Genomic DNA, 26,106 nt, shown 5'->3' with positions numbered 1-26,106 from the left:
TGCTACCCTGCACTGAATGTGAGTCCCCCAAACATAGCCAGCCTAGTGATTAGTCCTACTAGTCTCACGGTTTAAAAACACAACTACAACAAATTCGACCTTATCAAAGATTCCTGTTGTGGGCATCACGCGTACGTCATACGACAGATGAATGGGAAGGACCATAATGTCACTGAAAGTGTCTCCAACATTCTAACGCAGGATACTCTCGAGCTTGATGGAATTAGGTGTGCACACAAGTTGAAACGAGGAGTTTCAGAACAATATCAGCCAGTCGCATCGGCCTAATTCAAACGTGGAATGAAAATAAAAAGGTACAGTAGAGATGCGTCCAGATATTTGGAGGAGCTCAGCGTTGCCTTTTGTTTGTGAGACGCTGGAACCAGTCGAGACCCTGCAGCCAGCGCAGGAAGGCCAGGAGGCGCTCCTTAATGTAGCAGGACTCCTCATCTTCATCATCCATCTCCTACAGCAGCGGTGCGGGTGTGTCATTTCAACTGTTTAACACACTGCTACTTGTACCCTTCCGTGTTGGAAGACGTACTCTGATCTTTTAAGAAGTAAAAGTAGCAATACCACAGTGTAAAAATACTCAGTTACAAGTAAAAGTCCTGCAAAATCTTACTTAAGTAAAAGTATTAGCCTCAAAATATACTTAAAGTACCAAAAGTAAATGTAAAGACTCATTATGCAGAATGTCCCATTTAAGAATAATGTATATTATATCGCTGGATTATAATTCGTGATGCATTCATGTGTAAGCATCACTGATGTTGCAGTTGGTAAAGGTGGGGCTAATTTCAACTACTTTGTATACTGTCGGGTAGCTTAACCCGGAAGAATACATCGTACATTTATTAGTAGACTACAGATTTCATATTAATACTCTGAATCTGCAAAGTAACTAGTAACTAGAGTGCTGTGAGGGAATCTGGATGGGTAACAAAACATAAATGTATGTTTTTGCATGAAAACTGAACATTAGTTGATCAGCTACCATCAGCTTCAAACCATCAGCAGCCTGATGAGAGTTCAAAGAAGCATACTGGTCTGCAGCTGATGCGCAGTCTGACTTTACTTCTTCCTGCAGTTCACATACAGTATTCCAGCATGAAAAGGCGACCCGACTTTATTCTGGGCATAAATAGGTGGTGCGTTCTGCGTGCAGGTGTGTGTGTGTGTGTGTGTGTGTGTGTGTGTGCTAACCTGTGAGGCAATATACTTCTCCAGAGGACTCTCCATTCGGCCCATGTTCAGCATGGCTGCGTTGGGTCGCTGCTCCGCCGGTGACTCCTCGCTCAGCAGTAACTTGCCTTTGAAGTTATGGACCACACACACCACCTACAAACACGCACACACACACACACACACACACACACACACACACACACACACAGCAAATTTGATTCACACGTGAAAATGGACCTACACACAACACACAGAAGTCTCCCAGCAAAGGACAGAGATGTGTGTGTAACTGTATTTGAAGAACTGATAAGAGATTCCTGAGGCCTGGTTGGTTGGATTAAGCGAGTAACCCAAGTATGTAGGTCACATATGCGTGCGCTGACTTTCCCTGGGGGGTACTACTGTATGCTATGATGGATGTGGGTGTTGCATGAGCTCCTCTAATAAGGAGCAAAACGTAGCTTTGAGGTGCAAAATGAAATAACCAATTTCAAGTTGGCTGAGAAGAGAAGAGATACACAGAAACTCTGAGGGCTGGAGCGGTGGCCAGTCCTCAGCGGTCCATTATATCCTATAGAGCGATGCAACCGGGGGCACTTTCGTATGGAGGGTCATGAGGTTCGCAAGCAAACTTGACAAAAGTCATTAACCACAAACGGGCCAATCAGGTTTCTATTCCTGTGTTTTGCCCCGACACTTTACCTAGCAGGAAGTGAACACAAAAATGTAATTCTGGTAACTTAACTATAGGAAAACGGTCCCTCGGCTTACATACGGGGCTCACCAGGCCCAGATCTAGACCAGAGCTCTGCCCCGGGCGACACAAACGCAGCTACACTCCAGACTGAAATGTTCCTTTCACGTCTGGCTAGCTGATCAGGGAACATGTCCTCTGATAGGCTGTGTGGCTTCTGTGTCACTTAACTGATGAGAGAACTGATGAAGCCCCTCCCTCCATCAGTGGAGCGGAGGGAGGGGAGGGGCGGGGGCGGGTTAAAGAGAAAAGGAGAGGAGAGGAAACAAAGAGATGAGAGGAGAATAAAAGGAGGAGAGGAGAGGAAACAAGGAGAGGTGAGGAGAATAAAGGAGGAGAGGAAACAAGGAGAGGAGAGGAGAATAAAAGGAGGAGAGGAGAGGAAACAAGGAGAGGTGAGGAGAATAAAGGAGGAGAGGAAACAAGGAGAGGAGAGGAGAATAAAAGGAGGAGAGGAGAGGAAACAAGGAGAGGAGAGGAGGGGAAACAAGGAGATGAGAGGAGAATAAAAGGAGGAGAGGAGAGGAAACAAGGAGAGGAGAGGAAACAAGGAGATGAGAGGAGAATAAAGGAGGAGAGGAGATGAGAGGAAACAAGGAGAGGAGAGGAGTGTAAAGGAGGAGAGGAGAGGAGAGTAAAAGAGGAGAGGAGGGGAAACGAGGAGAGGAGAGGAGAGTAAAGGAGGAGAGGAGAGGAAAGGAGGAGAGGAGAGGAGAGGAAAGGAGGAGAGGAGAGGAGAGTAAAAGAGGAGAGGAGAGGAAACAAGGAGAGGAGAGGAGAGGAAAGGAGGAGAGGAGAGTAAAGGAGGAGAGGAGAGTAAAGGAGGAGAGGAGAGGAGAGTAAAGGAGGGGAGGAGAGGAAAGGAGGAGAGGAGAGGAGTGTAAAGGAGGAGAGGAGAGTAAAAGAGGAGAGGAGAGGAAAGGAGGAGAGGAGAGGAAAGGAGGAGAGGAGAGGAAACAAGGAGATGAGAGGAGAATAAAGGAGGAGAGGAGATGAGAGGAAACAAGGAGAGGAGAGGAGTGTAAAGGAGGAGAGGAGAGGAAACAAGGAGAGGAGAGGAGAATAAAAGAGGAGAGGAGAGGAAACAAGGAGATGAGAGGAGAATAAAGGAGGAGAGGAGATGAGAGGAAACAAGGAGAGGAGAGGAGTGTAAAGGAGGAGAGGAGAGGAGAGTAAAAGAGGAGAGGAGAGGAAAGGAGGAGAGGAGAGGAAAGGAGGAGAGGAAAGGAGGATGAGGACAGGAGGCAGTCAGTGTCCCTGGCGTTAAGAGAAACAGCGTTGCCTTAGTATTTGTTCTATCTCTTGCACAACATTAACGGCAGAGTAGTTTTTAATCAGGGCCAACAGTAATGGAGCTATGTGTGAAGAGGCTGAGCGAGGCCTCTCAAAGCCCTCGAGTCCCAGCAAAAAGACACGTCCCGGCCTTTCTCTGGCGAACACAAGAGGAAGACAGAGGATGAGAACGAGAAAAAAAAAAAGATGGGGGAGGGGGGAGGGGGGGGTTCTTCTTCAGCTGCTGCTAGGAAACATGCTGTATCTGGGGCCCACTCATCATCACTGTGTGCTCATGATAGTGTTCAGCACAGCTGTGCGGGAAAGACAAGCCTTGATATATACGTTTTCATGTGCAGCGTTTCATAACCGAATACATTGTTTTTCATTGTGGCATGCCGTACAAAAAAATCTGAAAATCAAACCCAGTATTTACATAATGGCAAAGTACAAAGTACATGGTATAACGTACATTTCCATAGCGCTAATTGGTGTGCACCACTCTGCCGCTCTTACTTTCTTCTCTCTAACTTAAATACGGTTTTCATTCACTTCAATACATTTCATTCATGCAGGTTTTTCATATTAAATACATACTATTTCACCATCATGAAGGTCACTGTCCGGCCAAAACAAAGAAAGCTGAGAGAACTGAGTGGAAGTACGCAGGGTTTTTTTTTTTTTTGTAGGCGGTGGTGGTCGGTCGGTCGGTTGGTCCACCACTTTGTTCCAGGCTGAAATATCTCAACAACTATTGGATGGATTGCCGTCAAATTCGGTACAGACATCCGTGGTGCCCGGACGATGAATCTTAATGCATTTGGTGATGTCTGAACTTTTCCACTGGTGCCGTTAGCAGGTCAAAGTTTCCACTTCATCTGTGAAAATATCCCCCACTGCTACCGGCTGGATTGGAAGAAAATGTTTGCAGAGACGTTCGTGATTCCCAGACGATGAATCCTACTGACTTTGGGGATCCGCCGCCTTTTTCCTCTAGCGCCACCATCGGGCTGGTATTTGTCCAAATGATCGACTGTTGTGACTGTTGACTTCAATGAGACATGGAAAAATCCAACGTCCACGTGATTGCCGTTTTGACGAGTCATGTAATTATGACACATTAGAAGGAAGAACATATAACCATGTGTACTGTGTTTCACTTTAATACTTTGTTTGATCTGTTTTAATCTAGGGATTTTAAATCTTCCATAGAACCTTTCAAATGCACCATGCAACATTATACTATTAACAACTTAAAATGCTACATTTTTTGGAATCATTGTCTACCTTGTCTATTTCTTGTCTACCAGGAAATCGAGGGATTTGAGGTAAAATAAGCCACCGTTTGAGAATTTATGTTGTCTGTGTCCACATGCCTCGATACCACTGTCCTACACAAACACACAAGCGACCACACATGACCTTTTTGTGGGTGCGAGCCTCACCAGGAAGGTGGCGATGGCGGTGCCGATGATGAAGCCGGCGATGACGTCCGACCAGTGGTTGCGGTATTCCGCCACGCGGTTCAGACCGGTGAGGAACGCCAGACACATCAGCCCGAGGGACATCACGGGCTTGGCCAGACGGGTGCCCTTCGCCTGCACCGTGCACGTCACATACATCTGCCAGGAGAGAGAGGTTGCGGGGATTAGGTCGTGTAAAACAACTGCTTCCCGTAAAACCTGCAGTTAAGAAGCATTGCAAAACGCAGGACCGCCCTTTGTTGAGAAAGTCTTCCGTGCTAATGTAACACAGCACTATTGTTAACACCTTCTCCACCTGCTTCAGCCAGTCTGCACCTGCTCAACTAAAAGTGTTCCAAAAACCCTGCAGCAAGGCTCTTAACTAAAACAGGACTCACAGTAGATCAGAACAGTTGTAGCCTTCATTGGCTCCGTATTAACTTGATTGGCAGCAATGCACACGGAGGCGTGATTCTATCTAGAAACCCCCGAAGGCACCTTTTAAAGCAGGTTTTTCCATAGCCCAGAGCCATGTAGAGAGAGAGAGAGAGAGAGAGAGCTGCATCATCTCCTTCCTCTGACTAATTACCAAACATCACAGTTCCGTCTCTCTGTATTTGCCGTGGATGTATTATATTTACGCATTCAAATTGGCCGCCAACAGCTTCCTGGAACGATCTGAAGTGAATCACGTGACGATCAAGCACTTCGACCCTCCTCCTCTACATGGCTCTGGCTGTAGCCACGGCGGTAGCCCACCCCGAAGCTTTCACCTGAGATTTATCTGGCGGTGATTGGCTTAATCAGCATTGTGTGAAGTCATTTTGGCAACGGCGTGAATGTAATGGATTTATGTGTAAAAGTCCTGCACTCCAGGACTCAACATTTTATACTCAAAATACAGATTTTGGGTATCTTTTTATATAAATATTTCTCTATTAGAGCTACTTTTAAGTTGCTAATCAATATTTTTTTTTTTTGTGCAAGCAATGGAATAAAAGGCGGAGACTATCCTCACAAGTATAATGACAGCATTTTGTGTTTGTTCAAATGCCTTCAAAAACCTTTGTGTTTGCATTTGCATTTCAGATATTGTGTTTCCAGCAGGTCCCCCCCCAAAAAAAAATCGAATAAGCTTTAAACAATTCCTGCATATAAAAATCAAACTTTGTTAAGTGGCCTTAGTTTAACCCACAGACTGTATCTAAAGATGGCCGACGCCTTTCCACTTCCTCCCACTGTACAAAAATAAATCTGCGCAGCGGTGATTGACGGGTGGAGCCGCGGTATCGAGGCCCCCCCCCCCCATACGCCCCAATACCCAATACATGGAGTTTTGCATGATATGTCCTTACCTTCTCCAGTACCTGAAACATCAGGCTCCCTGTGCTTTATGAAAAAACTGGGGTATGAGTGTAAATGCTGTGTGTCAAAAACCTGCGATGAAACCAGGTGAACAGTGCTTAATGGTGGAGTGGCTGAAATGCGGGATGTTTCGCTCATAGAGGCAGTGGCAGTGTGTAAATGTGTGGTTGTGTCGACTCACGCTGCCCGTCTCAGAGATGTTTACGAGGACAAACACACCCAAAAGTCTGGAAATCTGCATTACTTCAGTTTGACTTTTAAAAAATATTCCGATTTTTTTTTCTTCCTTGCTTCCTGCGCTCCTAATGTTTTGTTAAAAACTCCGTGGTGAAACGCCACCAGACAGCTGTGACTGTGTGTAAATATGAGCTGATACAGTAAATCTCTCCTCAGGGCATCTTTCTATTTTCTCTTCCCTGTATTTAGAAAAAAAAAAAAAAAAAAAAAAAAAAAGCGCTGGCAGATCTGCCACTGGAGCTACAGGATGAAAAAGAAAAATAAGGAGAAAGAAGCAGATGGAGAGTAATAGATAGATAGATATATAGATGGAAAACGGGGGAGGAACGGCGGAGAAGACAGAAAGTCGAGGCGGAGTATGATACCCAGGGGGAGAGAGACATGACAAGTGAGTGAGGCGAGGTGGAGAGAGGAGGAGAGAGGGAAATGAAGAGGGGGAGATAGCTCATGAAACTCCAAAAGCTGCGTCGCTGGAACGCCGAGACTTTGCTCAGGATGTGGATGTGTGATTTGCGCGAATCAAGTTCAAGCGAGAAATGGCAGTTTGAGTCTCCACGTTTGTCTCGAAGAGAGGCAAAAATAACACTGACAGCTGAAGGGCTCCCTTGTTGCTTTGGGGAAGAAAGTTTAAAAACGGGTTAGTCCTGCTGCTTAAATAGTTACTTTCATCCTAAATAAGGACGGATTTGTCTCCGCTTCGATGCGCAAGTTGTGTATGAGAAGTGCTGTTGTTGTGGAAGTTGGAAGGGTCGAAGTCAGAAAAGGTTGAAAAAGCAGAGGAGCAGATTGACAAATTAATAAAATGTTCATCCTAAGTAAAGACACTGTCAATTACAAGCATCAACATTATTGTGATCTGATGGTTCTGTAGGGAACTTGAAGCACTTGGTTAACCTTGGGAGAGATTGAAAAAGCCAGAAAAAAAGCTTTTCCACTAAAACTGCGCAAAACCTGGCCTCCAGTGTCAAGTCCTGAGCTTTGTGCCCCCATGGATGGACACGTAAAAGCAACCCTCCTCCTTGTGTAGTCTTTCTTCAACGTTGGAACGGCCCTTTTCCTTGCAAATGTGTTCATACTGAGATCACGCAACGAAACCAGGGAAGTGTCACGACCTTTTGAGACCTTTGGCCAATCATGTGACATTTGTGGAGGACGGGGTGGGGTGTGTGTGTGTGGGGGTGGGGGGGTGGAGGAGCCTCGGGTCCTCTCGCGCGCTGAAATGCCACAAAACAGCCCGCAGCTCTGCAGGAGGAGCGGCAGATGCGCCGCAGAATATTTACCTACAACTCTTTCACGGCGTAAATCATTTCTATATGAGTAAGTGCCTTTTGTAAAACAGACGCAGCACGACTTATCACCAGATACAAAGCACACCAAAGACACCTCCTAGCAAGGCGGCCTCGTGAGAGCGCACTCAAACGCGAGCAGACAACGCCGCTTCTTGTGACACGTGCACGTTACTATCCAATCGGGCCTCGTTTTGGTGCCACGGTATCGGCCTTGGAGAAGGTGGAGGAGGAAGGAGGGGCAGAGAGAGAGAGAGAGAGAGAGAGAGAAACAGACAAATATAGACCAGAGGAAACATTGTCTATGTTTGGCTCGAATCACTAATCTGTTGTTTTGAGGCAGCAGACAGCCTCTAAGGGCCTAATTGTGTGTTGTTGGGGTTTTTTTTTGTTTTTTTTTTATTAGAGTGCGCCATCTCTCCCAAGCCAAGATCAAATGTTTCCATTTCTCTCTCTGCACTTAATTTATTCTTCCATCTCTTTTGGTTATTCAGGACTTAAGAATACCATGGGGGGTTTCACATGCAGGGAAAAATGGCTACACTGCAGAGTGGTTTGATTCTGCAAGGTTTTATGTTAATGCTCTCCGTTTGCGGGTGAACTAAGGTGCTCTGTTTACATTTCCTCCAGTAAGTAACCAACGCATCCTGCTCAAAGGGACCCAGCTGCTTAGCTCTCTGTTTTCATGAATCAGTGGGTGGAGTGCCGGTTGCACTGAAGTGCTTCGGAGGTGTGCCAAACGCTTATACCAATACTATCGGTATTACGGTGGCCAGGCTCTCCCGGTGCACCTCGTGGCACACTTGGATACGGGGTAGGCTCAGAAAGAATACATTACCATGCGTTATCGTCGGGTGCGTTGAGAGAGGCTGTGACAATCGCGGCCGATCACGCTTGTGCCCTTTTAAATCCCCTTTCAAGCACAGCCCCCCCCCCCGTCACGGCGCACACTGACAGTTTGGGAATCCTGAGGAGAGAGTTTTTCCTCAGATGAAAAGCTTATCATTGTCTGGGACGTGCTGCAAATCTGCGAGCTCATGCCGTATTTGATCTGGCGGGTACGTCTGGTCCCGTTCAGACAGATTGCCACCAGTCGCAGCCTTCTGCCTAATATGGGACAGGTCGGATACGGCGACCCACAGAGGAGCGCCGTCGAGGCATTTTTTCGTAAAACCGCCAACGTGGCTGCCGCTGACGTGGAGCGTTTCCGATTGGACGAACTGGGCGGTAGTTCGCGCAGGCTCCAGACTCGTTTGCGAATTGGTCTGGCGCCTGTTGATTTGCGGTAGAAATTGTAAAATAACTGTGCACATAAACATGCAGGTTTCTAGGGCCAGTTATCTGCGAACAGATGCCTGCTGCCTTCAGGTGGCTGTAAAGAGTAGAGTGCACCAATGGAGGTTACATTTGGGTTTGGTTGTGTGGTCAATGTGGTCATCTGTATCCCCCTGCACCCAGTTTTGAGCTCGCTGCCCCTCAACATCTCATGTCCCCGCTCTGCACTCGTGATTCATGTTACTCTCGGCTGTTATAAGTTTGCACGGGCCGCACTGTGTGTGTGTGTGTGTGTGTGTGTGTGTGTGTGTGTGTGTGTGTGTGTGTGTGTGTGTGTGTGTCTGTATATGCCTGTCCTTCACCGGGTCAAGGGGATTTCTCCCTGTGAGTCTTTGTGGCTCGCATGAGCTGTCACATACTATCAATTTTATACTTAATGTTATGCGAGCTGACCCCTCCGAAACACACACACACACACACATGCTCTTATTTCTATATTGTCAGGGAGTGCCATCGTTTCACACACACACACACACACACACACACACACACACCACATGTACGCTACACTATGGTTCACGTTTCTCCGTTGGACCTCATTTGACCCGAGACTCCTCAGGTCAACTTGATTTGTCTTAACAGCCTTTGCGGGCGTTTCACGGCTGGGTGCCCGCTCCAACCTACATCTCCCATTTAATGTCAGACATTAGCAGCTGTTGGGCATGCTCACTATATCAGAGGCTTGTCAGCTAAATGGAGAGTGCAACATGAAAAATTAAACTGGTGAAGGCAACGAGGCAGAGCAGCTCGGCGCTGTTTCAGACATCAATCTCTCCGTCTTGCCAAGTTCAAACGGCGTCCTGTGGTGTTGCTGAGGTGGACCCGCTCATATATCAGGCTGATTTAAATGGGAATTCCAAAGAGATGCTCCACTCTCGGCTCTTCTCACTTAGTTTTATGACACCTATCTCTCTTAGGGGTTAGCCGGGTATTAACCTTTCATTTGAAACGGCATGAGGTCCAGCCAGAGTGGGTCCGATGTTCCGGGCGACGCATTTATTGTGCTTCAATACCACACAAGCTGTTACTAGGAAACTAGAACGGACTCTAAACAGGCATTATGATCAGATTCCACGCAAACATCAACGGGTGAGTGAGACATCTCACTGTGGGATATGGGAGAGGTTGCATAATCCACGGCGAGGCACTGGAACAAACATTATGAAAGACCAGCCCCGACTGATCACACTGATCACACTGTATCATTGTAACTGCATATAAGCAGCTTTCCCATACACCAATGCATGCGTGCAGCAAAGTTAAAAAGTGTTCATTTTGACACCTCGGATAAACGTCCTGAAGATCTCATCCGTCTTGCACGTTGAATTTTCAGGCATCTGAACGTTTCCTTGAAGCGAATACATTCGAGGGGGCACGACGAGATAATAAGGTGAGCGTCAGTTGCTCTGATACATCATGGCACTTCATTGCTAAGACGAGGTCCAAATATAGCATTTGGGATTTTTTTTTTTTTTTTTTTTTTTCACGTGTCTCCGTCAGATCCACGTGAATCCTGCGGCGCTTTGATCAGCTCCTGTGCTGAAAGAGAGGGAAGTGGCGCGCGACATGGGGTTCCATCTGGAATCAAACCTCTCTTTTTTTATCCTTCGTGCTTGGGCTTTCTGGCGGAGTGGAGGCTTGTTTCGCGCACAAATCCGGGATTCATTCATATTTTCCTGACCTGAATTTGTCTGTACTGCCAACAAACTTAGAACTGCCTCAGACCAATGCGTATGCACAAACGAAGGAAATGAAAAGAAAAACTCTGTGTAAAAACACGCCTTTTAACTAAATGCATAGCATATTAAAACCGCATTCATTAAAAAAGGCTTTCATTGACAACAATGACGTCGTCGCTTTCACCCTCACTTCACGGAAATGTCCCACTTTTGGACGTCATCTTGGGCTGCCCAGATCAGGCGGTCCTTGTCCTCCACCTCTTTCCTTCTGTTTCCTTCTGTTATTCTTTTTTTTTGTTCTTTTTCGCATCAACTTTAATGTCCAAACCATTTCATTTTTACCTGAGCCACCAGTCCGTATCTCAAGGGACATAACATGTGGCCCAGAATGATTCTGACTCACTAACATCGGCAGGGTGGTGAGAACTAAATTGGCCGGGGCGCGCGTTTCGTGAATCCGCACTTATTTTGTGCAAGTAAGAACATTTGTACGCACGTATTAGTGAATGAATCCCAATGTGCATTTCAAAAAAAATCTTTTTTTTAATGCACAAAATGGAAATGTTCGTAAAGAGAAGGGTCTGAAATGTACCTAGTGAGTCTTAAGTAAAACGTCTAACAACGTGGGACTTTTGGTGTTCCCATTGGTCCTATATTCGCAACGTTGTCTTACCCACAAATTAAATCTTAGAGACAAGGTAACTCTGCTGAACACAGCTACTCACAAGAGAACAGGCTGGGTCTCCAGCTAGTTCACGTAGCAAAAAAAAAGTATGCCTCTCCGACCAACAGGAATAAATAATAAGACCGAGGTTGTTCAAAAAAAAAAAAAAAAAAATGGAACTGCCAAATGATTCATGCTCGCCACAACGTGCAGATTCTGATCAAAATATTCAAATAAGTAATTCTGAGTCTCCACATTACTGTGACATTGCCATTTGAATGGGGGTAATTACAGCCTCATTTCGATAAAATCGGAACGCTGGATAGCGGTGTTTGGCCCAGGCAGTGCTGTAATGACTGAGACAATGAGAGTTTGAAGAGGAGTAATGATTATCTCCTCAGAGCTGCAGTGTGTGTGTGTGTGCAAACCGCATGTATATACTGAACGCCAAGCTGTACACACACACACACACACACACACACACACACACACAATGGCCTTTGCTAAATGACCTAGATAACAGAGGCAATCTGCTCTCCCCATCGTGCAAGGGGAGTCACTGATGGTCCAAAGCCTGCGCATTCCATCGCTCATGGGCACTTGGGCAAAACGCGCTCTCCGGCACAGAAAATCACAGAATCAGAAGAAGAAGAAGAAGAAGAAGAAGAAGAATCAGAGCCTTATTTTTTTGTTTTGTTTTTCTGGAAATGCTTGATTTGTGTGCATTGTGCTTAAAGGATAAATCCACAGTGAATCACCAGGGGGGGGTGGAAATCTGCTGGCGCACTCTCTCTGTTCTCTGTGGATTCAAACTTTCAAGCATGTTGAGACTGCTGACCAGAGGGTGGTGGGTCAGTGAAGATGTGAGTTTCAGTTGAATTCAGTTTCATTTATATAGCTCCAAATTACAGCTGGACGTTTACCTCGGGGCCTCTAGACCGCACTTTTGGCGAAAACCTCGAGCAGAGCCAGGCTCTGGGCGGGGGATGAGGAAGGAAGACACTCAAGTCGAAGAGCTGATCATTTATCACAGATGGATCACTTGGATTGCCAGAAAAAAAACCCGACACTTTAGTGTATTTTTGATTCATTTCTATTCCATTCCGTGTCTTGCTCTTCTAAAGTCTGTATTTCATGTATGCTTCCTTACATTTTCTTCATTGAGAGACACCTCGTGCCCTCGGAAGGCGCTGCATGAATAAAACATACTTAATTATTAACCAGTACCCAACATGGCAACACTTCACAGTACGGCCCGCAATGCACAGTGTCGAGGAGGATGCGTTTGCGGTGGGTTGGCATGGTACTGTCTACACTGGCTGTGTAGCCAAGGGGGCATAGGTTTTGTTTCATGAGTGCCGGGGGGCCTCGATGCAGTCGGTTGGGAGTCCAACTCATTTTACTTTTTTGTTCTATGACAACTGTATTATTCATGCATTTAGTTTTACTGGTAGATACTTTTGTTTGCATAATAGCGCCATCAGGCACTGTTCCTTACTGCCTTCTCTTCGATTGATGTTCATTTCTTGAGTCTCCCAAGTCTATAGATGCTGCTCGCTGAGAATACTGCAGTGAGCTCGTGCCAATATTTGAAATTAGCCTAAAGCCGTATTAATATTAGCACGGAAAGACGGCCTTTCTGCTGACCTCCTCCGGTGCTGCGTATGTGATTTGTTGCGGCAGTCCTACGTCGGTGCACTGCGCGGAGTCGTTGCTGCTGTGCGGCGATTCGAGACAGGAGGAGGTGGATGGATGACATCAGCATCAACATTACTTTTTCATATTCCCACTTTAGATGAGGCTGGTTGCCGGTAGCAACATGTAAATACATTATTGAGCAAATCATCTTCTGTAGACACCGATCATTTTGGATCAGCGGGCAAAAGGTCCTCACAAGTGCAGTAATCTTCAACAGATTCCTCCAGCCACGCTCAAATCTGGTAAGTGGGAAGCCGCCCCCCGTCACCCTGACGCTATCTGTGATCTATAACTGGGCCTTACATGAGACAATCCAAGTGCGAAATGAATCAGAGTTGAATGTGATTATCCTGCCAGTCGCCAGAGAGATGAGACGCAAGGTCGCGCACGCTGAGGTCTGTGATTGAGCAGCACAGTGCTCAGATAATATGTGACACGCAACACTTTGACATGAGGTGGTTCAAGGGAGAGGACGCTGAAGTAAGGCATCCAGCTCGGTCTCACTGACCTCAGAGCATCCGATGGGGGTTTGTGAACATCTGTGAAGGCTGAATATATATGTATATATATATATATATATATATATATTCACATTTTTGCGGTCATAAATTTGGATGATAGATGGTATTTAGCGAAGTGGAAAACAGGTCTAAGTAATGGCAGACTGCCCAAAAACAATTTGTTCCAATTCTTAAAGGTCCCATATTGTAGACAGTGAGATCTCCACGTCTTGTTTGATTATAAAGCAGCTCTGGGTGCTGTATAAATACTGTGAAAGTATCAAAACGCTCAGTCCACAGAGAAATGAAACACAGCCCGTATTCAGACACTGCGTCTTGTGATGAGCTGTCGTGACTTCCCTAAGATTGTGATGTCAATTATACAGTCACCGCACTCAGCCACGCCCCCTAGCAGGTCATCTGCGCCAATCACAGCATCGACCACCAAGTACAGGGACGCTCATCCACCCGCTCAGTCTGTCTAAGTTATCGGAGCGCTCTGCTCAGGAACTACTCTTCAAGTGTTTGGAGGTTGTTCAGTTTGTCTCAAACGGCTTGTTTCAGACAGACGGGGGTGGGGGTGGGGGGGACTGAGGGGCTGTAGAAAGGGCCAGGAGGAGATACATAAGGACTTTTTTCAACTGTGAATCATGCAAAGCTGCTCTAGTGGAGTCCCAGAATAAAAATATAGAGCTGAAATGAGCAGAATATTGGACGTTTCAAACTTTGAAATCCTGACAAGCAACCTCTTGCAGTCCTACGAATACTGACTCAGAAGAAAATGCAATCTCAAGAACTATTGGATGAATTGATATGAAATTCGGTAAATTAGTTGCAACCACTTTGGTGATTCTCTGCGTTTTCCTGTTCCGCATCACTAGGTCAAAATATCAAGCTGTCCAATACTTTGGTTTATGACCAAATAGCTGCAAAATGAATTACATTATCATCATCCTTTAGCTTAATGTTTCGAGCTAATGATCAAATGTTAGCATGCAGCATGCTAACATGCTAAACTAACATGGCGAACATGGTGAATGTACCTGCTAAACATCAGCATGACAGCATTGTTATTGTGAGCATGTTAGCATGCTGACATTAGCATCTAGCTCAAAGCACTGATGTGCGCCGCATTCCATCCAGTATTCCAGCTCTTCAGCTCTGAATTTCTTATCTTGAATTTAAGTGTCTGAATTTGACTAAGCCAATATCACCAACTGGATTGTTTTAATTGAACTTGATCTTGACCATTAAAATGTTCAATTCATTCAAAATCGGAGTTCAGACCACATAAATTCAGATCGTTTTCAGAGTAAAATATTTCAGTATTATGAATTCAGTAGTATTTCAATTTCAACATTATGTATTCAGTGGTGATTAAGTTGCACAATTAGAAATTCAGTTGCTTTGAGATTTAAATCTTTATGGACATTAGGCCCATTTGCTTCCATACATTTCCCATTGAAACATATCAGAGTAAAAAGGTAGAATAGAATACAACAATAAGGTTGCAAAAAGTAAAACTACTTTGGCAGAATGCAGAGTAGAATGTGGGTGTAGGGGAAGCTCCACCCATGAAGCTAATACAAACATTTCATACAGAAGGTTCCGATCCATCTTACGTCCTGGCTACTGAGCCCTGAGCTCTGCTGCTTGTGGATTCGGTTCTCTAGTGCCCGAATATCTGCCTCTCACAGGCTCCCACTTCCATGTGTGGCTAGCCAACAGACAATCCTATCCAAAATACATGCACGAAGGCTTGGATGGCTTTTCTATTAACCATTGCTTTTTCAAACTTTATATAAGAAAAAAATTAATAAATCAGTTCCTGCATTGACTTTCACCTCCAATACCTACCTCCTTCTGGTGATCACAGCTTCAACAAATCACTTACAGAACTTTCTAGGTCAAGGTTAAGGTCTGATTTCTACCCATACAGCCGATCACGCACTCCACCAAACTTATTTCAACTCCCACCTGAAAATCCGAAAACTGAATAGAAACTGCGAGATGCCCTCGGACTCTAACTCCTTCCTCTGACTAAATACTGTATCTGTAGCTGGACAGGCTGCTTTTAAACTGATGTTGCAGCATTCTGTGTGCAAACGGAGTTTGGACTGAATATGATTTGCATAAATCTATCAAACTCAGAGCAGAGGCATTTGGGAGAGAAACCTTGGACTGGAAAATGCTAACTTGGTCTGATTTCCTGAATAATCTGACTTGGCAGCCGTGCAATACCTAGAAAATAGATTTATTTGAACATGGGATCACTTTACCGTCTGAGTGACATTCAGCACCTATATAAACCTCACACACTCCTTTCGAAACTGCGGTTTTGCTCCTGTTCTCATTTATCCAATCATTTTTTAAAACAATTTCTACACAGCTTCCCTGTCTCTGTCCAAATCTCTAAAGCTCACCAACATAACTGATGGACCATTTCTTAGCGACCAGCAGCCGCTTGCACTGGTTTCCTGGAAGTCTCTGCCGGTTGACTGGCAACCCCACAGTGACCACATGACTCCAGGTATGTGTATTTTTGAACTTTGGGTACTACTCTTTATGCTAAGCTAAGCTAATCCTACCTCCAGCTCCTTACTCCTTAACGCACAACTGACGTCAATCTGAATCCGACAGGAAGATGTTGAAAATGCTGACCTGTTCTTTCAAGACTAATTGTTGCAAGTCAATTATATTTGTTTGAATGCCAACGTCTTTATATATGTGTTGTGTAAAGTTCAGCTGAGCTAAAATAATGGCAAGACGCCAGGATATCACATTGAATGAATGAAAACGAGCATACAGCTGCAGATTTTTAAAGGCTAGAGGCAAAGTCTTTTACTTTGTGGCGGTTGTGGCTGCAGTACTGAGTTTGGATGTTCACACCCTAAAGAGTAATTCCTGTTTATTCAGTCATGATAACGTTGTTCTCACCAAATTAATTAGGGCTAGTACAATGTTAATGTTGATAGAAATAGACAAAACTGTGTTTTTCATTTGGTCTACAGTACATATATATATATATACAGTGCGTGGAGTAAATGGAGAAGCAGAGTAACTCACAGCCAGGTAGAGGGCAGCGTAGACACTGAGCGCGGCCTCCTTGGATGGGAAGGTCTTGCGGGCGCGCAGGATGTCGTCCTGGTTTCCCGTGCAGGCCTCCTGGTGGCTGATGTAGCGCAGGGCCTGCTGGCAGCCCAGTGCCGTGTAGTTTGGCTTGCAGACCGTCAGGAAGTAGGGTGCCAGGTTCCCCGTCACGACCTGGCCTGCGTTGACAAAGATGTCAACGGTGAAGAGGCCAAAGGTGTAGACCCCTGGGAAGAAACAGAGGAGGTGTTACGAGGGAGGACGTATGGGACGGATGGGGCTGTCGTCAGCAGCAGCGTTTTGGTGGTATCAAGAGCGAAAGCTAATTAAAAATGCTGCGCTGTGTGGGATGTCCACCACTGAGATCCATCAGCCTCCATGAGCCCGAATATAAGACGGTGCCTTTCCTGATAAACAAGCTACACAGACGTGGAATTTGTTGTGTTCCGCTTCAGTATTTCCTGTTTTGCTTTTATGAGAGAAAAGGCTTGAAAGGCGATGGCTCTCCGTCCCTTGGATCAATACATGTAGCATCTTGTTAGATCCCAGCAGCAGTAGTGTGAAAGTGTGTCTCATCTTAGTAAGCGGCTAATTCAACCAATTCCAATTCTGCGTGAATAAAAAGAACAAACTCTAACGTGAAATGTGTTATTGACAATTGGCGGGGCTTATGACCTATACTACTACAAATGACTAAAAGTTCATATTAAGATCCTTTCAGACAGCAAGCAGTACATAATTCTGTAATGATATATGGGTGGGGGTCGTCAGAGTGTAAAACAGGGATCCCTTAAGAAAGGGGTTGGGAGCCACTGCTGTACGTAACAGAGACTTGAGTGAGTCAGTGTCTGTCCTCTGCCTAATCTCCTAAAAAAAAAAAGGGGACACATCGTGTTTGGACACCAGCAGAGCAACGAGGGCGGGGCGTCAATCGTTCGGCCAGCTTTGTGTTCTCGGTGTGAGTGATTCCGTCCAACAGCAGAGATCTGCTGCTCCTGACGGTGCATTAAGCAGGTGTCCCCCCCACCCCACCCCCGTCTACAGGTAGCGCAAGGTGCCGCCATCTATTCTCGCTGCTCTCAACCAAACCAGCCAGGCTTTATGTCTCTCCGTGAGCAAAGGGCTTTAACAGGAATAATTGCCTCCCCCTGTACGAGAGCCAGACCCTCTGTCACACTAAATTACCAAACAGACGCTTAGTCAGACAACTCAATCTCACACACACACACACACACACACGCTTCCAGGATGCATTATTTGCCGGGGGGGGGGGGGGCAACGATGGCAGCTTTACCAATCACTGTCAAGCGTTTGTGCTGCTGCAAACTAATTCAGCCCTCTGGAGCGCATTTAGCCGGAAGACAAAACGGGCAGCGAGGCGCCACGGCTGTTGAGCAAGGCACACGTTTTCTTCTTTTCTTCTTCTTCTTTCGCACAAGTCCCTGCTCAGTATGTCGTTGCCTTTCCCCCTTTCAGATGACGACAGGTCCGTTTCTTAACAAGCGAGTCAAATAGGTTTTGTCAAGCGTCGTGTGACTCACTCGCCGAGCGCTCGGGCTCCCTCGACGCTGGCCCACTTTCTCCGACACGAACGGTGGAAATGTGGGCGCTCGTTTTATGGATGACTTACACTCTCTAGCTAACCCCTCCACTCTCATCCTGTCTGGCTTTGGGAGCACAGAGAGGGACGGCCAAAATTGCTTATTAGAGCATAAATCTAATTCAGTTTGCCTGCTTCAAACAATGCCATGATCTGCTGCGGAGCAAACTGTGTGGCCATGCATGCGCGTGTAAGTGTAAGTACACATGATTATTGTGTGTGTGTGTGTGTGTGTGAGATCCTCCTGTCTTGTGGGTGTGTTGGAGGGCAAGCGGGGGTTGAAGCAATGCACCTCTCCTTTGATCTGGTGCCAGCGTCTCCACTGTGCTGCAGTGTGATGCACAATCCGGTCGGTCTCAAAGTTATCGCCGTGTCCCAGACTCCCCTGTGTGCTCGCAAACACTTTGACACACACACACACACACACACACACCTACCTAAGTCATACTGTAGATAGAGACCTCGGAACACCGGGCCGAGTGGCGAGCGTGAAGATGCAATTAAGCTCTATGTCCCAGAACTACATGCAGAGTTCGAGCACGTGGTCATATTTGAGTGAATTTCAATAGGCGGAGTAGAAGATCGCCGAACATTACAGCTAAGCATCCAACATCGCGCTCAAATATAAACACTTCTCAGTATAGACGAATCCAGGGTGGAGATGGAAATAGACAAGTCGAACCCTTTTAAGCGCTTTCACCGAGACATCTGTCCAGCGGATCCCGTAGAACCGCTTATATGTCGAAAACGCATCAAACCGAAATCGAATGTCATTATAATCCATGTTTCAACTGCGCTTCGTCCAGTTTTAACAAACGCTTGACGTATTTTCTGTCAGCTGCTCCGCCGGCAAGCCGAGACAGACGGAAAGGAAAAGCCACGAGCCTCGGCTCCGTGAAATCTGTTACTTTCCTGTATCTGCATTATTCTTAAATCCTGAAGTTTTGATGGCTTGAGTGGCATGCCAACAAAGAAGTGAGCCCACAGTGCTGAAGACCGAGTAATCTGGTTACATGGCGAGCTGCCATCTGGCGTGTCTCCTGCTAGCTTGGTACCACTGTTCCTGGCTGAAATTCCACGTTTACAGTATCACGTGCTTTCGATATTAATGAATTGTGCATTTCTTCTGATTACAAGGACAGGAATCGTGGGCTTTGATGATTTGAATGGGTTTAATTAGCTACTCCACACAGCGCTTTAACATCCAAAGCGTGAAGGTTGGACAAAAACACCGCATTCAGGTTATTGGGAAGCGTTCGAGGCCCCTAATCTACTTGGGTGCAACTGGGGTCCATCTGGACTGTAGAAGGCATGTACGTATCCAAACCGGTTACTGTTTTCGACCATTCACACATTTCCGAGTGTCCAGGGCACACAGGCGGCTGAAAATGTCCAAACCACGCCGGCAGAGATACGGCATGGGGCCGGGAAAAAAACAAACATCGCGCTTCAACGACACTAAAGACTGAGCGATCGAGGGGATTTCCTAGTTACGCTAAGACCTCATCGATGCCTGAATGAACGATGACAGTACTTACAGTGGGATATTTCGTAAGCATGGTAACACATCTGGGCATCAGCACGAGTGTGAGGATCCCTGACAAACTGGACCAGGAAAAAAAAAAAAAAAAAAAGGCAACAATGATTTATAATTTATTTTCCATTGGACCTACTTAACCAAGCCACAGGTGTCACAGCGATCCCCACACAGCAAACCTGGGGCCAGGTAATATTCCAGGGGAGAAAATACTGAACACAATGCACAATGAGCGGGAGCTTGATTAAAATTGATTTTTCCTGTAATCCACAGTCTCTGACCAGCTGCTGGTATTATCAGATTGTACACACATTCTAATTCTAATAACAAAAGTATTTATTTTTTCCACTATGCGTTGCTCAACTGCAAAAGAATTCCAACATGAAATCTCTCTGAGGATTTAGGTCCTTTTTTTTTTATTATTTTTTTTACTTTCAACACTGCTCTCTTCTGTAGCGTGCTGGCATATGTGTTATTACAGCTGCGCCATTGTGAGAGCAGCCATTTTCCCCTTTACAAGTCAAGACCGCTGATAAACTTTGCCAATGGGCATCATTACAGCAATTAGCCTTCCAGTATTGATGTGAATGAATCGGCGCAGAATTACTTTCCCACTGGCAACAATGAGGAAATGCAAAGACATGCCCCCCCCCCACCCTGAGAAAATGTCTCACAAAAAAACATTAAAAGACCATAAAACAATCAGTGATCACACCGGCCACTGAATGTCAGGATAGCTCAGCATCAGCTGCCTCAATGTCTTCTTCTTTTAAAGAAGAAGTCTTATTTGCTTTTACTGATGACTATGAATAAATACATATATATATATATATATACCTCTGGCCAAGTGTCAGATTATCTCCAGCCCTAAAGGAGTTAACAGATCTCTAATCCAGTGACTAAACGGTGGAGCGGAACACTCTCTTTTTTTAAACGCGTCTCTCCAACTTTATGGAAGACGCAGCACTAAATCATCAAAGGGCCTCTTAAACATTCGGTTTAGAACATCAGAGGATAGGCCACCGCCGTCTCCATCGGCTAATTGATAATTCAGTCAACATCTGACCACTAAACATGCTGCAGATCAGAAACAACAACTTCACACACACTGGACAATGTTCGGCCGTACAAATCCGAGCTGTTGAGAACACAGATCCTCCGCAAATGTTGGCAGGGTAATGACCTGTAAATACTTAAGAGAAGCAGGAGACTGACTGACGGGTTACTGATCGCTTGATGTACCCGAACATGCAACATCGAAAGAAAAGGTCCCAGGGTAGAATTTTAGAAGTAGAATCTTTTATTTTGACATGAATGAAGAGTGCGTTTTCCCATTCGATGTCAATTGATTCACAGGGAGTGACGTGATCAATGTGTCTGAGTTGTTTCAAGTTGAAGTTCTTCATTGTCATATGCACAACAATTACAGTGAGGCAGTCACTGGCACAGACGCGCACTCATATGTGCATATACTGGTGATGGTTACACAGATTGTAAACCAGTAAGGTGGAGCTCGAGACATGGCAGCCATCCTCGGCGTCACCTTCTACAGTTTGGAATAAATGGATGGATATGTGGATGAACACACGACTCAACATTGGAGTTCGGTGCAAAAACACAGCAGCAGTGACGAGCGAATCGGGGAATTACCATTGAGAGCAGAGAGATCATTTTTAGAGCATTTTCAGAGAGTGCTCACGGCGCAGAGGAACCTCGGGGGGGGGGGGGGGGGCGGGGGTGTTCTCTGTTGAGTGGAATCGTACTGTCAGAGTAGAGCTGTGCTGCATTCAGCGGCCGCAAACACTTTATCGCCAGCAGCACTGCGGCCTCTGGAGACGCCGCTCTTCGTGACAGGGGAGTGTGACATAGATTATACAATGTTAATGCTGAGAGGGGGAGAGGAGGGCAGCGCAGGTCTGTGGTATTGTTAAGTGTTGTGTTGTCATGGAGAACAGCTCTTGGCGAAATGAGCTGCTGCGAGTCGTCCGACCGTTCCAGCGGATGCGCAGACCCGATGTGTCTAATTACAACACGGGCTCCCGGTAAATCATACATAAATCAAGAACTGAGATCGCTGTGGAATACTTTGTCATCTTAGTAACAGTCTTTGGTCAGGCCTTTTAGAAGCCTTGCACCACAACAGCACTTGAAAATCCAGTTACTGGTGGAGTAACCTCAGGTGTTCAGGTGGACAAGAAGCCTTCCCACCTACCTTTATTTCAGGATAGTCAAGTCAAGTTTATTCATATAACACATTTCATACGACATAAACATGCTTGATAGGATAGAAGTTGGATTTGCCCAATATTAGCCTGATAAGGGCCCGACCCGAAAAGACGCGGCGTGTCGCGGACAAAATTGAGCGTCAGGCGCGGCGATTCAAAGTGGAAAGACAACCAAGCATCTGGGACACCACAAGACGTCCCAGCCAAAACAACAGCGTGTCGTTTTTCGGGGATGTTGACCGACAGCAGTAAAGAACGCTCTACCACGCGCATGTGTTCATTTGACCCAACCGGTCACCCACCTAGAGTCCTGGTTCTGCTCGAGGTTTCTGCCTCTTAAAAGGAAGTTGTTGCTCGCCGCTGTCGCCAAAGCTCATTGCAACAACGGTGCCATTAAGGTTTAGGGAAAGATCACGGAACATTCATTCCAGGTCTGTGACGAGAGGCTCCATCCACACCCTTAACTTTCACAGTGGGACTTCCTGCGTTGACGCTGAATGTTGGGACTGGGCGTGAAGTCGTACCTCAACTCTCAGCAAAGTCACAGAAATAATTTATGACTATGATTACCTAACCCAACCATCTCAAATGACAAAAACATGTCATAGCATTAATCTTCACTAGTCTTGGTGTATTTATGCGTTATTATCTAAATGTGTCGCTTCTGAAAGCTTGGGAATATTTTGTTGTGAGGATGTATACGGAGGCACTGGTGATGAAAAGAAAAGGTATTTACCAATAGTGCTGGTGCACTTTAAAGCTGTGTAATGTAACAGGGCTTTGTGTTCCCAAAGAGCTAGCTTCGCATCTTTTTAAACATTTATGTTGTGTGGACTCTTTTACATAATGTCACTGAAATAGGGGGCTGTGCATGGAAGTTCAACGAGCAAAGTCTTGAAGTGCACGAAGGTAGAAACACACTGACGAGGTTGAGTGTGCGAGAGCGCCACGCCCCTCGGCTCTGTTCTAAATTTAATCTTTCCCAAACAGCACGGCCCTGTGAGTCATTATGCAAAGCAACGCTGGGCCCGAGTGAACGGGGAGGAGGGATGCGGGGCTGCGAGATGGTCCAGCCTCACGTGACGCTGCGCTGCTCTCTGGCAGATGTAAATTCCGGCAACAAGCATACATACTGATGCGCATGAATACACACACACACACACACACACACAAACAGAAATACATATACGCACAGCCCAGACACTCACATGGAACGTGTCACGTGTGCACACTCTGACATTAGAAAAGACAGTCATGAAAAACACACGAGAGAGGATCTGGTCGCAGCCAGACTGAAATAATTCAGCTTCTGCTTGATAGCTGCAGGACACAGCAGAGCATTCTGGGTGAAAGAAGTAACAGTCTTCTGATGCTACTTTATATTTGCACTCAGCTGCACTTTCAGAAGGACATATAGTACATTTAATTTACAGCTTGTTGTCACTGGTCTTCAGGTTAACATTTTTACTTAATTTAACACATGATAAACTTATAATACAATGCATTGTTATAGATTAGCCCAGTGGCCCCCAACGTCTTTGGTGTCACCCCTTACAAAAGTTGGGGTCTTTTGTTATATGCTTCAGAAGTCTATGAGTGGATCAACTCATAGACAAAAAGGCATTTCGCTGCTAAAATTCACGTTTTGAGGCCCAAGGAAGTAATGTTAGACAGCATTTCACAATAAAAGCAGAGATAAATGAAAAGTCAAAAAAGGTGTGTATGAGAACTTTGTTTTTTTCTTTCTTTCCAACCCCATTATTTATCTCTCTTGTGACTCGACCAGCTAGAGTAAAATGCTGCTTATGTATTCATGGAGCTGTATAAACAATGATATATTATACCACTCACAGGGGCCATTTTTCTGCAGAAAGAGTGGTTTTATTTTGATACACAAAGTATATTTTACAGATAATACTTATTTTCTCCCTGGCACAAAACACAATTTTTGTTTGTTGATCGTACGTAGTGGCAGAGACCCTGTGAGACGCTCACCATGGCAACAACAATAGCAAGAGGAGCATATATTGGCAAAGGCAAACATTGGGGAAGAAGGGCTAATGTTTGGAACAGGCTGAGTACCCCTTTCCCAGTGTTCTACTTGAGGGGCATCCAGTCTTTGGAGAGCAGGATGGATGATGGGACACTGTAGCATCCTCTGTCTAACTGGGCTGTCCAACCAGCAGAGTCCTTCTCTCTCAGAGACACTAAAACTCGCTCCCTGCTAATATTCAGTCATATTTTAGGATGAAGCCTTCTTCTTTTATGATCTGCTCGCCTTCACCCTGTTTCGTGAATACAAACTCAGAAGACCTCTAGCGTTTCAGTGGACAGAATCTCTTCATCTCAGAACAAGGCTTTTATTGTGAAAGACTTCGTGTCAGTGACTTGCACAGTTCTCATACGGTACTTCAAATGTAGCCATTGCTGTCTTTGAGCACTTGTATGTTACTACAAAACACAGTTTGGCTGGGACATTTGGCTGGGACATAACAAATGTAGATGCATCCATGGAGCACAAGGGCTCACTCAGTTGTTTGAGTATAAAAAGTGATACGAAGACTCCCAGTCACGAGATCTCAAACCAACTGAGCACCTATGGGAGATTTGGAGCAGCATGTTAGACAGCGCTCTCTCCACCACCATCATCGATACACCAGTTCAGGGAATATCTTTGAGAATGCTGTCCAAGGACACAGTTCCACACCTGAAGAGTCTATGACAAGGAAAAACAACATCTTACTAATGTCAGGATCAGATGGTCACTGTATCAGATGAGGTGGTCATACAGTACATTATTGCTGTAACTTGGCCTAGCTGACTACACGTTGGACCCAGACCAATCATGGCTTGCCATCTTTAATGACTTGCATGATGTAAGGAGGTGATTTGGTCATTGCCAGGGCCGGCTTAACTAACAGCACTAACAACATCATTTCTCTTTCACTTCACTGTGTGTACACTTTGGTGCGGACAAACACACAACTCTTTCAGCTTTAAGAGATTAGCCCTGCAGATTAAAACAACAGGTTCCCAACAAAAGTCCTCTAGTTGCATTCACATCACAGCCTCAACCTTTCAATCCTTCGCTGTGCAAGGGAAGCACTCGGCTCCAGTGTTGCTTTTCCCAGCGGGTGCAGTTTGAGCCCTGCAGGGCAGGCCAGCCATTGTACCATCCTCCAGCTCTAAAACCTAATGCCCTCTGATCTCTCACACACAAATCCCTCCACATATAAGTCAATCAACTCGGGAGGCATTTGGCTCTTAAGCTCAGAGGGAGGCAGGCGAGCAACAGCGCTCAACCTCAAACGGGAGCTCTGCAGTGCAGGGAGGCCAGATCGCGCAACACAGCACGGCAGAGTCTCCGATTCATTCATGCGTGCTCTCTCACTGTGCCAAAAAGCCTGCCAAAAGTTATCAACAGCCATGGATCAAATGCACCATAAAACACACAGGCAGACACACTGTATGTAATTGGATTGGATATAGATTTCCAGATTGTGTATATTAAATGCTGCTGTTGCTAATGCTGCTGTAAAGAGGCACTGACAACTCACCACAAACCCATCAGCTCATGTTGGTAAAGAGAAGCAAACGCTGCACCTCTCATGCAGTTTGCTTCAGTGAGCCGTAAGCATTTAGTTCAAGGGCAGAAGCACTTTTCTGCACCCCTCCCCAAACATTAAAAGACAACTGCCTGCATGTCTCAAACACTGCATGCAGCGCACACTCTGGGAAATGTGCTTTTTGGCATCAGGACCTTCCTCTGAAAAAAGATTTTAAAAGGAAAATTCAGGTTTAAAGCTCAGGTCTTGTTTTTCTTGTAATTCTGTCCATCATTTCTGACAGTTAACTTTTACTCACAGAGTAATTGCCCAGATCTGCGGCATCACTGCGACACAATTCAAGGGGTCAAGGAGCACAAGCAGACAGACGATCAGACAGGTTATAAACGCACCTGGAGTGTTGAACCACGTAGCGCAAACCAATTGTGTGCCTCTAGCTACGGTAAAGGTTGGGCATCACGGTGACCTAGAGTTTTAAGACACGAACCTCGTAACTAACTAATTATCTGTGTTCTTTACTGAAACCTTCCTTCGACATAGTACAAACAGCTCCACGAAAGAGGCATGGGCAGTTGAGAGACAGGAGTCAATTACACAAATACGTCTCCTGAATAAACTGCGTAAAGTTATTGAGCGAACAGCTCAGC

At 45.6% G+C, this 26,106-nt stretch overlaps 1 protein-coding gene across 2 annotated transcripts in view; it reads right to left on the bottom strand.

Moving 5' to 3' along the window:
- Positions 1-26,106, bottom strand: part of LOC139304229 (phospholipid phosphatase-related protein type 5-like) — a 68,863-nt gene that overhangs the window by 5,060 nt on the left and 37,697 nt on the right. For both annotated transcript variants that reach the window (XM_070928117.1, XM_070928118.1), the window contains exons 4-6: positions 16,508-16,758; positions 4,660-4,836; positions 1,207-1,341 (exon numbers count right to left, since the gene is read on the bottom strand). In XM_070928117.1, the coding sequence (XP_070784218.1) occupies positions 1,207-1,341; positions 4,660-4,836; positions 16,508-16,758 (563 nt within the window). The remainder of the gene's footprint in view (positions 1-1,206; positions 1,342-4,659; positions 4,837-16,507; positions 16,759-26,106) is intronic.

This window comes from Enoplosus armatus, chromosome 21, assembly GCF_043641665.1.
Source record: "Enoplosus armatus isolate fEnoArm2 chromosome 21, fEnoArm2.hap1, whole genome shotgun sequence".
NCBI lineage: Eukaryota > Metazoa > Chordata > Actinopteri > Centrarchiformes > Enoplosidae > Enoplosus > Enoplosus armatus.
This window is presented reverse-complemented; position numbering and strand designations above follow the sequence as displayed.